This window comes from Camelus bactrianus, chromosome 10, assembly GCF_048773025.1.
Source record: "Camelus bactrianus isolate YW-2024 breed Bactrian camel chromosome 10, ASM4877302v1, whole genome shotgun sequence".
Lineage (NCBI taxonomy): Eukaryota > Metazoa > Chordata > Mammalia > Artiodactyla > Camelidae > Camelus > Camelus bactrianus.
The window spans coordinates 51,349,924-51,363,773 of record NC_133548.1 but is presented as its reverse complement, the minus strand read 5'-3'; the positions used below and the strand labels follow the sequence as shown (position 1 = coordinate 51,363,773).

General features: G+C 36.6%; 1 protein-coding gene across 1 annotated transcript; it reads right to left on the bottom strand.

The window, feature by feature from the left end:
- Positions 1–225: 225 nt before the first annotated feature.
- Positions 226–13,848, bottom strand: AQP11 (aquaporin 11). The gene is made up of 3 exons (XM_010973461.3): positions 13,033–13,848; positions 5,403–5,519; positions 226–2,133 (listed from the first exon to the last, which is right to left on the bottom strand). The coding sequence occupies exons 1-3, from the start codon at positions 13,649–13,651 to the stop codon at positions 2,054–2,056; spliced, it is 816 nt and encodes a 271-aa protein (XP_010971763.1). The 5' UTR covers positions 13,652–13,848; the 3' UTR covers positions 226–2,053.
- Between the last annotated feature and the right edge of the window lie 2 nt (positions 13,849–13,850).

Genomic DNA, 13,850 nt, shown 5'->3' with positions numbered 1-13,850 from the left:
AAGAAGTGCCCAGGCATGGTCTGATGACGTTTTTAATGGAGGGAGTGGAGAACAGATGAGGAAAAGAACCTATTCTACCTCCAGGCCCAGTGGTGTCAAGAGATGAGGTAGAGACTAAGCTACCACTTGAGAGGGCTGTGGGGAAAGCAGCGTCATCGGAAGTCACAACTTCTAATTCTGACAAGTGAAGTTTGAGGGCTGAGTATTTACACAAATCACTGCTCATTGTTCTTTTTCCCCTAATATTTTATTTATTATTGTATTATTTAATCATTTTATTTGTGGGAGAGGTAATTCGGTTTACTTATTTTTAGAGGAGGTGCTGGGGATTGAACCTCAGGACCTCATGCATGCTAAGCATGCGCTCTACCACTATGCTATACCCTCCCTGCAACTGCTCATTGTTCTTAAACCACAGTCTCATGATAACAGAGACATGAATTAAAAAAAAAAAACCTGTAAGAAAAACAGCCATGAAGTGAAACAGTAAGGGAAACTCAGCTTCATGTCTGGAAGACATAGGGAGTGGCAAAGAGACCACTTAAGGGGACTAGTCATTTTGTGTGGTTGTCATGGCAGAATTCAGGCCTAGTATTGACAGATCTTTAGATTTTTTTTTTTTCCCTGAGAAAGGCTGAAACTGGATTTTTGTGTGAAAAAGACTTAACAATACTAGCTTGTTATCTTAAAAAAAATTACTGTGCAGGCCAAACAAAACATGTCAGAGACTGCATTTAGCCATTGTTGCAATTTTATGAACTTTGCTTTTAAAAATAGGAACTACCACAGGTATGTATTTGTAAGTGCATGAGTTGTCATGACCATCAAACTGGCTGCCTTGCTGGGTAGCCTGCAGCAGTCTAGCTCAGCCTGTAGGTGTAAAGAGAGTGACTAGCCACAAGCTGATCACCAGGCAGAACTTAAATTACCTGGCAGTGTATCTGTTGCTTAGTTATTACTCAGATCTTATCTTGTCCCATTTTTTTTTCAATTCAACTTTTCTATTTAATTAGAATTGAAAAGAAATAAACTTAACTTTTTATGACCTGAACTTTTAATGAAAAGTAGACCTTGTACAATTAAAAAAATGAAAACAAAAAACTGAAGGTTCTTTAAGCCTGAAAAAAAAAAAAAGCTAGTTAATTCCTAAACAGACTTTAACATAAAGTATTTAGTGTTTCTTCAAAATCTTCAGTTTTCCTTTAGTCTTAATGATGACTGAGAACATTTTTTTTACTGAAGTAGAATTCTAAAGATGGTGTTTGGCTGTATCTGACCTTGGGCAGGGAGGTACACCTTAGTTTCCTTATCTGTAAAATGGAAATTAAAAATACATGCCCTACCTACTTCATGAGGTAGCTGATACGGTAAAATGAGAATGTGAAAGGCTTCCACTTCGACTTTGTATGGGTGCTTTGTTTTATTACATTCTATTAAATAATGACAACTTGCCTAAAGCTAGTGAGATTGTCTATTTAGAGAAAATAGATTAGAATATATTTAAAATTTAGGAAACCCCTTGAGTATGAGTAGATATACAATCTACTTCTAAAAGCAACTTTCCTATTGAAAGATGCTGCTGCTGATGATATCAGTGTGTGAGGTAGTGGCTGAAAAGTATCCTGTCCCCAGTTCTGCAAGCATGACTGGTTGTACTCTGGTGAAAAATCTTGTTCATTGATGTTAACACTTGATAACACACTCTTTCTTGGTCCTACTATTACCTTCCCTTTCTTTCTGACCCTGTATTCAGTTTCTTTGTCATCAAAATTAACAATTATCACTTGAGATTTATATTTAGTGTAGTAAGACTTTTCTAGCAGCATTTAATACACACTTAAAAGAACAAGTCTTAACTCAGAAACACAGGATTCCTCGTTTTCACAGTAAATTTTTTTTGAAGTCCCAGCACTGGAAACTCTAAGGCAGCTTCCTCAAAGGAAGATAACATTGACGAATCCAGTGCAGCCGGTATGCTGAAATATGAGGTAATGAAATCTTAATCACATCCAGCTTGACTGTCCTGTAACTTAGTCTGAGTCTTCTAGAGTAATTACTCCTTTTTATTAATTGTATAGTTGTTATGCAGCCATGGAAGGAAAAAGCTGAACATCAAAATCATCAACAATATACCTGAAAGACAAAATACAGTAAAATAAGAACAAAACAATCTCTAAGGAAGTTAATAACCACTTGGTGGTTATAATTTGGGTTATATACAACTATATACCTAGAGATTTGTAGAGCTATGTTTAAAAGAATTCGCTACATCAGTTCTACACGAAGCATGAAGACATTTTAAAATCTAATATTCTCACATTATTTTTCTTTAACCATGAATCCTTAAAAGCAGTATATATGTGGAAAACCGGTTGAATCTAAACAATGAACTCAAAGGATAAGTAAAATAGAAAGATCTAGAATTCTAGTTCTGGCTCCATTTAGTGACTTGCTGGGTGAGAAACTGGCCTTGGGTCTCCACTTGCTCATTTCTAAAATGGCAGCCGTATCCCTCCATGCCCCAGGGATGTACCAGGAGAATAAAGCAACTGAAAGCACTCTTGAGTTTTTACTTGGAATGCTCAAATAAAAATATGTTAGATTACTTTCTCCTTTTTAATTTTTTCCAGCAATCTCAACCATTAGTAGCTCTGAGAACTGTATTAAGCAAAATATCTAAAATTTCAGTTGAATTTTTAAATGTTAAAATAAATATATTTGAAAAATCACATATTGGTAAATCATTTTTGAGGTCACACCAGACAAATCTATCATGTAGCTACTGGTTAATTTTTTCAGTGGGACATAGGGACAGAGAAGACTTAACCACATGGCTCAAACCACTGTCTTAAAGGGGAAGTCTGCAATAGTTATTATCTGAAAGTATGTAGGCTAAGGCTCTGAATCAGTTTAAACTCAGATTAGGAATGAGTTTTTGTCACATGCACATTTGATAGTTTACTGCTGTTGGCTAACAAGAAGAAACCATAAGGTTTGATGAGCTTTTGGATAGCTTAACATATTTTTGAAAGATGAGTCGTTTTGTAACCAAAGGCTTTAGATGAAAGAAAAGTCAGAAACAATCTATGTTAAGCAATCCACAAAATTTGACCTTTATAAAGTCAGAACTAGAAACTAAGACATTACGTTTAAAACTTTTTCTAAAAACTAGAGTTACTGTTTCATAGAAGCAAATAGAATTTGCTAATTTTCCTTGTATGAAATGTATAAGCAAAGAATTCTATATACATTCTTACAGTCACATTTCTAACATTTATTAATTTGGGGGAGATGGCAGGGGCCCTTAGAGGATTTATAATTATCTCTGCATGGCTTCTAAAAATAGTTTGTTCCCTGCTTGGTCAAGAAGAGAGGGAAGATGGGTATCTTGGGATTACTCTCCTTGGTCTCACTCTGTGACGTTACTTTACATTTCTTTGCTTTGACTCCTCATCCCTTAGCTCTCTGAATGACTCTTGTTAAAATATAATTCATTTTCCCCATCCTTGTTAGGGTTTAATAGTGACCTTATTTCATTTCAGGCCATTTTTCCCCAATGGAATGTAATTTAAATTTACGACAAAAGTCAATGGCAAGCTGGAATTCGGTATTCTAAAAGCTGCCATTTAGTCACGTCTTCTATCCACATCTGTTGAAACATTCCTGTATTGCTTCTCATTCATAAACCTCTTAAAGAAGTATAGGGACATGCCTCTTTAAATGAAAACCTACAAGAGAAATTTTCTTTGGGTCTATTTAGAAAAAACTAGGAGATTCTTAAACCAACAGAGAAAGAATTTTTGCGTGCGTATTTTCAACAAGCTAACTAGAGCCACACATAATCACAAAAAAATTTGATCCCAGTTCCATTTTTAAAAGATCCCTTGAATAGGAAGCAAAGAAATAAAAGTATATTTTTGTTGTTGTTGGGGTGTTGGATTGTTTTTTGAGTAAGTGGTTATTTTAAATGTTTTGGTAATGGCAACAAGTACTGTTGCCATCCTGTTTGCACTGCACTAACATTTCCTAAAGGGGCAGAAATGATTGTTCCTTCTTTATCTGTTATGAGACTTTTTTCCAATATGTTCTTCTAGGAAGAAGTTATCGAGTGTTTTTAAAAAAAATCATGGTCCTTTTACAGAGAATGTCAATTACTTCTGATTTTTTTTCTTTTAAAATTATTTTGGAAAGGCTTACGTTTTAGTGTTCTTTCAAGTAATGAATGACATAATTCCTTAGTATCATGGGCCTACTTTTAAAATTATAGTTGGAGCACATTAAAAAATGTGTAATGTTAATAATATGTGTTCATTTCAAATAAGACATATTAAGAGAAGTGTCTATGTAAAAATTCTCAGTAGACCTGTCTAATTAGTGACCTTTTTAACTTCTTCACGGACTTCAGCGATCTTTTTAACTTCTTAAAAATCAAGAATAGAGAAAATTTATCTTTAAAGTTATTGGGAAACACTAGTAATCTATAGAACTGAAAAAAAGCTTCCATTATTAGCATTTTAAAAATACAGGTTTTCTCTGATAATCTTCATGTTTAGGCCTATAGATATTACTGAGCATAACAGACACTAAATGTGAGATACAGGATGAAATGGGAGGAGTAAAGTGTGATGGCTATTGAAACCTGTTATGCCAATATTCCCTTCTGTATGTTCTGCCCCCGCCCTCCCCCCCTTTTTTTTTTGACAGAAATGAGCAATAAGAAACAAAATGGCTAACTGGATAAAAAGGATGCACTAATAGAAGGCCAGCCATCCTCATCCATTTATACTTATGAATTATATTCAGGCTTGACATATGACTAAACAAACCCTGATAACTTATATAAAGAAATGAATATCATGACTATAGTTATTTTATACTTTTGTGGTGTTTGACCTATATGAAAAGAGGAGTTTTATGTAGCTGACCCAGATAGAAGTAACAGGAATGCAATTTATGGAAAAATTTAAAACTACATTATTATAGTTCTACATTGTTTCATGAGATGCCTTTCTGCAAAATGAGTCAAATGAACTAAATAGTATTTTATCTGGAACACACAAACTTGTAAAATCAAATTCCTTTAGCAAAAAAAAAAGATTATTTTTTAATGGAAGTAATCACTCTTCACTTTTTTGCCCTTGTATCTGAGGGCTTGTTAAAATGATATCATACCTCAAACTGACTATCCTTAACTAGATAATCTTGTTTCTTTGAGGATAAAAGCAGTTTTAAAGGATACTGCACAAAGTAAAATGTTATTTCAGGCATTAACATTTCACAGCTTTTTCATTTTCTTTTTTGTTCGTACTCTGACTTTGGAAATTGATATGTTACAGTGACATACCACATTATATTTTAAAATATTCTAATCTTTAAATCATATTAAATAAAAATATGCTTACCTAAAGAAGGAGCCAGCCAATATACAATAAAAAATTGAAGGAAGTCTTCATCAAAGCACTTGAAATGTAGTGAAAGTGCCAAAGCTGGATTAAATACAGCTCCTGTTAGACTTCCTCCTGTAATATATTTTAAGCAGAATGATACCAGCGGGAGGGTATAGCTCAAGTGGTAGAACACATTCTTAGCATGCAGGAGGTCCTGGGTTCAATCCCTAGTACCTCCATTAAAAAGGAATAAGCAATCCCCCCCAAAAATAATAAAATAATACAATAAATAAATAAAATATTTAAAAAAGAATGATACCAAACCGTGTATCTTAACATTTTCTTGTAACTGGAAATACTAAATGTGACTATTTTGTTTTAGATATTTAAGTATCCTTATTCCATAACCTTTCTTTGCAGAATCACCTGGCATATTAAAGAGTATAAAAATAGATTATAGATTATAATATGCCAGGTGTAGAAATAAGGGGTGGGAAGGACAAAGGACATTAAGAGTTTTAATACAATGCTTTTCCTATAGTATATTCTAAAATGCACATTGAAAGTTAACCTGATCCTACAGTTTTATACGGAGATTTGGCTGCCTTTCTTAACATTCATCAATTTAAATGAATGAATAATAATAAAAATAAAATGAAAATACAATTAAAATGGACACAATACCCTAGGATCCTCTTGGGCAGAAGCAACCTTTTGTGTTGAAAACAAAAAGTAAAATGGACCAAAGCATGATCGTGGACTCCATTTTTACTTGTCAACAGAGCCCTGAAGAAGTGACTGTGAATGGTATGTGAATTTTATCTCAATAGAGTGGTTATAAATTGTTTTAATATAATAATAAAAGACGTGACTCAGTAGTCAAGATAGATAAGCACAAATTCTAATTAGTTGACTACTACGTGGGATTTATGGTCCAGCCGTGCACCCAGGATATCTCTGAGATGGGGCCCAGGAATTTACAGTTGTGGCTACACAGCAAGTAAGGAAAGGCAAAGGAGGCTGGACTGCCTATCCAGTGGTACTCACCAGAGCCGTGGCTCAGCTTTTGAGAACACACCCTGAGAGTACTCCTGAGAGAGGCGTTTCTGGTGGTTCTTACATATGGAAGCTTGGGCACACACATCTGCCTCTGACTTAGCCACAGAGATAGATCTGGAGATCTTCACAATTTTATATGGACATATGCCACTACAGCATGTAAATTGTCTTCATAAAATGCAGTGAAGTAAGACTGGAAATTAAGTGACCCTTTCATAAGACTTCACTAATGACATTTCACACATGATAAACTGCAGACACTGGATCTGTGTTGAGATGAAGATGCTGAGCCATGAGCTGAGTTCACTCTATGGCTAAGAGTCTTTTCTGGCATACCAGCTTCTCAGCATGATTCATATTCATGCCTTAGCACTTATAAATGACATCACATCATGGACCTTTAGAACCACTCGTGACGAGTCAAATCCTGGCATGTTAAACTTGCAACTGCCAAGAGCCAACAAAATTGGTTGGCATGTGGTCATTTCAGCTCAATTCCACAAAAAAATTATTGAGTTCTAGATATTGAGATACTAGATACCATGGACAAGAGGTAGGACTCATACAGATCTTTACAATAAAATATAATTTAATACACACTATGATAATAAGTGACCTGTGAGGGTTTTTTTAGACATTTATGAATAAAAATAGACTAAGCCATTACACTCATAATTAATTTGCTTCAGTATTCTCATTAGGTCTTTGGTATTTCCATTAGGCCTAAGAACGCTAAGTCAGTTTTACACCATTCTAGAACTCAACTACTTCACCCTCTTTACCTTCTAATCCTCCCATCACCAATTCTGCTCCGTGTGATTTGATGGAAGCTGTCTTCCTACCAAGAGGTAAGGTCTGTTCCCCTGTCTTGAATATGGGTTGGCTTTGCAACTTGCATTGATAAACAGAATGCAGCAGAAGTGATGCTATGTGAATTCTGAATGTGAGGAGTGACACAGTGAATTCTAGGTTCAGGACTTAATAAAGCCATCACTGGCTTCCAATTTTGCTCTCTTGAAACAATGTCCTGACTATGTAAGTGGGCTGGTCTAGGCTGCTGGAGGATGAGAGGCATCTTAGATGGCTGTTGGTACAAACTGCTGGACACATGAGTGAGGTTACCTTCGCTCTTCCAGACCTACCAACTGTCCAGCTATATAATCTCAGAGGAGTTTCCTATCTAACCCACAGGATCATGAAAAATGATAAATTATTGTTATTTTAAGTAAGAGTTAACTGATACAGAAATCTGTATCAGGAACGAGTTCTGTGTCAACAAAGGCCCAAAACATGGGGCATTGGCTTTGATGTTTTAGACTGGGTAATTCTTTGTTGGGTGTTGTTTTCAGCAGCATCTCTAGCCTTTACCTACTAGTTGCCAGTTCACAACCATCTCCCCCCATATAACAACCAAAAAAGTCTCCAGACATTGTCAAACATCCCCTGGGGGGCAAAACTGTCCCCTGTTGAAAACTACTGTCCTGAAGAACTACTGGTACTTGTATACTAGTAGACACACACAGGTTGTTTATCTATAGTAACAGTGAACTGGGAAGAACTTAAATGTCTACTCATAAGAAATATCTACTCATAAAGAAAAAAGTTTATTATTAATTTGGAATACTGTTCAGTATTAGAATAATGAGAAATCTCTGCTAAAACACAGGTAGATCTCCAAAATATATCACTGAACCACCACCACTAAAAAAAGCAAACTGCAGAAAGAATGGTATAATACCTTTCATGCTAACATGAACACATATAAAATAGTAGCTTCTATATGGGCCTATCTATATGTATAATAAATGCACATAAAAAGAGTTTGCAAGGACACACACATGCACGCAGAGAGGACTACCCTGGTGGGAAGAGAAGGCAGGGAAGGAGAGGGGACAGGCATGGAGGATGGCAGTCGAAAGGTACTTTTAGTTTCACTGGTAGTGTTTCAATTTAAAAAACAAACCACATTTACGCATTGTGTAATTAAATATGAATGATTTAAAAAGTAAGAATCATCAATCAGGCACAGAATAATAGAAAGTTGCTTTGAAACATAAATTACTATTTACTGATATCTGGAGTGGAGAAGACATAATAACATGTTAAAGAAGAGGTACCAACAGGGATATCCAGCTGTCTGGTTGCCAAGAGTCTTAGAGGACAGTGTGAACTTGATGAAATTACCATAGTCAAAGAGTGAATCTCAAATCTGGCAATTCTATGTGCTAATGTTTCTCAATACTCTTAAAGGGAATCAAATTCTCTTGATAGAATGACACTAGTTAAAATCATGTAAGACTCCTGTAAAAGCTAGAATGTCAATTAACTAATTTATAGTGGAAGCTAGGCCTTTCCAGTGACCAGAATATTTGTGCCAGGTACTATGCTAAGAACTTGGAATACATTATTCTTCATAATAGTTTGAAGAAATGGGTAGTATTATTCTCCATTTTAAAGATGAGGAAACTGAGGCCTAAATTATCTCTCCTAAGGGTACCATTCAACTCCAAGCCTGTGTTCTTAACCACTGTATTATACTGGCATGATAAAACAAAACAAAACAAAAACAAAAACAAAAAAAATGTGAACATACATAAAGGGCTTAGTTCCCTTCTCCTTTGACAAGTAATCTTACCCAAATTCTTTGTGACTTAGAAGTAAATCAGAAACTCCTGAATGGAGTAATGAAATGAAGTAAAAATACAGTTACTTCAATTTATTAGACTTATTTTGAAAGCTCTTAGACATAAAATATGAATACCCAGATATGTATTATTTCTTTATGTGTGATTTTTTAAGTGAATAGGTATTTGCTAATTATTCACTCATTCTAAAAATACTGAGTGTTTACTGTTAACAGGTGACACCATGCTAAATCCTGGTTAAACATTATAATGAGTAGAACAATTTTAGTCTGTATACTTATAAAGCTTACTGTCTGGTGAAGGAAGACCAGGCATTCCTTTACTAAACAAGTATATAATTAAAAATAATAAAAAGTAAATGAACAGGGTATAGTAATAAAAACAATCTACTTAGATGTGTAAAATAACAGATTTCCCCCTCAATATCTAATTAATTAAAAAATGAATGCAGTTCTTTGTCCTGCTCATTGAACCAAATTCTCCCAAAACCTAAATTAAGGAAGATTTGCTTGAAATTTGCATTAATAGTTTTATATCTTTAATACGTTAATAAATCACAAAGCTTTTTTTTTTTCCACTTTATTTGGGAAGCCAATAAATACATGATAAGTGGTAATGACATCAGTGGCCTCCATCTGCACATCAAAGTGCAGGGTACTAAATCAATAAGTACACTTGATCACTGGCTATCCAAGGAACCCATGGCTACACTGCTGGACAGTTATGTCCTGTAATCTTAAAACACAAAATCAGTTACTTTGATGTGACCTATATTAGTGACTTCTGGGTGTCCTCAAAGTGCAAGTGATTAAAGAAATATCCAGGCATGCAGCTTTTCCCAACCAGTACTAATAGTATCTTCGAAGTTGAAAAAAAGGACACATCAAAGTAATTTGTAACAATGCCTGACTTAGCTTCCTGACTTCCCCTGCCTTTCTTACCTCCTTCCTACAAATCCTCACCTCTGCCTGATAAGACACAAACTCAACTAGTCCCAAAACTTCATTCTATTTTAGAAAACTCTGTTCTAAATTTATGACTTATATCCATAAAAAATAATGGGGAGTGACATGGCTTAGTGCAGCACTTCCCGAAGTATGTTCTCTTCTGCTACACACTCCTAGACAAAGAGATTCTATAAGTTCGAAAAACTGTGTTCCACATCCTTCTCTTGGAGTTTTATAATAAACAGTAGAACAGTAAAGGCTCCAAGAAGTCTTAAATTAGAAAATCTGTTTAATCCAGTGTTTGCCAAATTTATTTGGCAAAAGAATCCTTTTAAAACTTAGAATTTTAAAAAATTATGGTAAATATATATATATATATATATATATATATATAACATAAAATATGCCATTTTAACCATTTTAAAGTGTATATTCAGTGGCTTTAGTTATATTCATAATGTTCAACTGTCACCACTATTCTAAAACGTCAAACAGAATCTCTGTATCTATTAAACAATAAGTCCCTATTCCTCCCTGCCACCCAGTCCATGATAACCTCTATTCTACTTTCTGACTCTATGAATATGCCTATTCTGGATACTTCATATAGGTGGAGTCCTGTAACATTTGTCCCTTTGAGTTTGGCTTATTTTGCTTCACATATTTTTAAGGTTCATCCGTGACATAGCATGTATCAGAACTTCCTTTTAATTGCTGAACAGTACTCAATTGTATATAGTTTTGTTACTTTTGAGAAGCATGCTCTAGAAATGCTGATAATGAAATAAGCATGAGCTTTAGTGTCAGTTTGAACCATGGTTCCAGCGGATTCTAGCTGTGTGACCTTGGACAAGTCATTTCACTTTCCTGAGCCCGCTTACTTCACTTAAAGTGGGAATAATGTATTCATCAGTGGGTTGTTGTAAGGATTAACTAAGATAACTCATATAAATTCCCTGCATGCGTGGCATGTTGCCCAATGAATATTCTTATCTCCCTTACAGTGGCAGAAAAGGAAGATCATAAAAGATTATCAATTTCTGTAACACTAGTAATTGACAATTGTCTGTTAGGTCCTGTCCCTGCAAACAGTCTCCAGTGCTGTCCATTACTGGACCCACTAGCCACAGTTGGCTACTGAGTACTTGAAATGTGGCTACAGTGACTGAGGAACTGAGTATTTAATGTTAGCTGATTTATAACCAAATAACCACATGCGAAGAGTGGCTACTGAACTGGCCAGCAAAGTCTAGACTGGAGCAGTGGTTCACAGTCCTGGTTTCATATTGGGATCACCTGGAAAACTTTAAAATATATCATTGCCTAGGCCCCTTCCCACAGGAATTAAATCTTAATCTCTGCGCCCAGATATGGGTATGTTTAAAATGCTCCCCAGATGATTGTAGTGCAGAGAAAATTTTGAGAATCACTGCTCTAGTGATCCCTCCACTCTCTTCTCCTCCCCCATCGATTAATACCCTCATTTCAGCAATGTCAGTGTCTATAATGTGAGGGGAAGAAAAAGAGCAGTGTTTTTGGATACCTTAAATTGATTATTGTATGGTTTTTTTTCCCAATAACTCTCCCTATATTTATGTATAACTTCAAATGTTATCTTGTTTCTCTTCTCTCAAAATCTTTGTCACTTATAAAATAGGTATTGGTTAATATTATATACAGTAGTATTTATGAAATCACAAATGCATTATTAAAGTACAAAAGCAGGAAGAATACCAACTTTAGAATCAAGAGAGGGAGAAGGAACTGTGTATAACATTAATTTAAAACATCTTATAAATGTTTACTGCTTTTAATTATATAAGCACAGAGCTAAACCGTGGCATAACTTTTTGCTAGGGATGATTCTATTCATATATGGGGGATGTTTCTGCTTTAGCCAAAACCTTAGCAACTATTCACCAACCCCTCAAATATGCATATCCTTCCTTCTCTCCTATACAATTTATTTCCATCTGCATCTACAAGAAGAATGGTACTAGATCTAAAGAAGGGAAAATGGATTGGATACTCTTTCATTTTTACCTAGGAAGTTAAGCATATGTTTTACAAGTCCTTGTCTTAAGGTTTGCTTCTACTTACAGTTTCACTTTCAGTGGGCAGAAGATAGACTCTTAGTACCAATTTACTTTTATTATATTCCTATTTCCAAAACATTTTATAATTCAGATTCAGTCCCAATGAAAATATTTTGTTATAGTCATTTAAAATGACACATCTCATAATTAAACTTTTGTTTTTTGGATTTCCTTGTCTCATTAGAATATCCAGATTACTGCATCTGAAGGTCTGTCTAGGTAAACAAAATATTTATAAGAAATCAACAGATTTCTCAAGAGTTATTTGTTTTTAAAAAGCATCTTTAATTTCAAGCAAGTTTTAATTTCAAAACACATCTTTCTTGATAGGCCATAAAAGTTCATTTATAACTCAACATGGATTACTAAGGAAATAAATGATTTTAAGTAATTTCGTAGAAGAAGAACTAAGAAATAGAACATAGAAATTCTACTGCCCACTCTTCCTACTAAACCAATCAAGTAGCTTGTGCTTTAAACTGGAAGGCGCTTTTTTTTCTTTTAATTGGAAAGAACTTTTAAAACCCAGGATCATTTTTCAGTGAGGGTGTCAGAAAGGATCTATACCAAGTTGGCAGGAAGTAACCGATGTTATCTTTCCTCTCCACCATTAAAACAATCCCTTTGTAGGATATCTGAAACTTTGACAGTATCTCACATGATCTCAGTTTCAGCACAGAAGTGGCTTTTTCTAGGGGCTCAAAAACACTGAATGGAGGATCTGTATTTCTACCCTATCGATAAAGAACGGGCTGCGAAACAATTAGAACAATGGAGATAGCAATACTGACATCACACAGGCGTAGGGGGGTACGTTGAAATGTATCTTGGCAAAGAACTTAGAGCCTCAAGTCATAGAGGCTCCGGACGTGCCAAGTGTTTTGTGGGAATAACAAACCTGCATAGACCAAAAAGGTGATGAGTGCTGACAGCAGGTGGATACGAAGCTTGGTTCGGACCTCCTGGAAGTGCACCAAAGCGCTGTGGAAGATAAAGGAGCAGACGGCCTCTATGACTACCGCTTTGGGCAGGTCGACTTGGATGGGATTCCTACAAGCGAAGCTCCTCTCACTGACGTGATACTTGGTCAGCCCCAGGTTCCACAGGGCGCTTATGCAGTGCCTGCTGCACAGGGCACCGATCACCTGAGCCAACAGCCTCAGCGCGCCGGTCTCGGCGGACATTCCCCCCAGCATCATCTGCATCATCACGCCGCACGGGTTGCTGGAGGTGCCCACCAGAGTCAGTCCATGCACCAACGAGAAGAAGTAGATTAGCGTCAGCGGCCAGGTGGGGTGCAGGGGTTCCTGCTCGCTCAGCAGTTGCAGCTCATGGGTGCAGAAGCAGAGCTGGAAGGTGGCCAGAAACTCCAAGATGAAGGCGTGGACCGTGGGCCTGTTCAGTTGCTGCCGGGTGACCACGCGGGCCAGTCCCACGAACAGCACGATCAACAGCATCAGCCCCAGCGAGGTGCAGGTGTCCTGCATCTCGGGCCAGGGCCCCCATAGCGCTGTCATGGCTCGCTCACCGCTAGACTAGGCTGCCTGCTCTGTCTCGGCAGGAGGAGGCGTACGGGCTAGAGTCCGAAGTCCGCAGCCCCGCCCCTTCCTCACGCCCCTCGGGGCGGGCCGAGTCCAGACTAGCCTGAGGCCCCGGGGACGTCACGCTGAAAGGCTCCTCCCCTCCTCCCCGGCTCGGCGCTATGGTGGTGTTACC

Bases quoted from the DNA above. Each gene is read 5' to 3' on its own strand.
- AQP11 (XM_010973461.3), bottom strand. From the start codon at position 13,651: ATGACAGCGCTATGGGGGCCCTGGCCCGAGATGCAGGACACCTGCACC. The intron at 5,520-13,032 runs GTTTGTTATTCC...AATATATTACAG, and splicing joins CACCTTTTTGGTCTATGCAG to GAGGAAGTCTAACAGGAGCT. The intron at 2,134-5,402 runs GTAAGCATATTT...TTTGTCTTTCAG, and splicing joins TTGGCTGGCTCCTTCTTTAG to GTATATTGTTGATGATTTTG.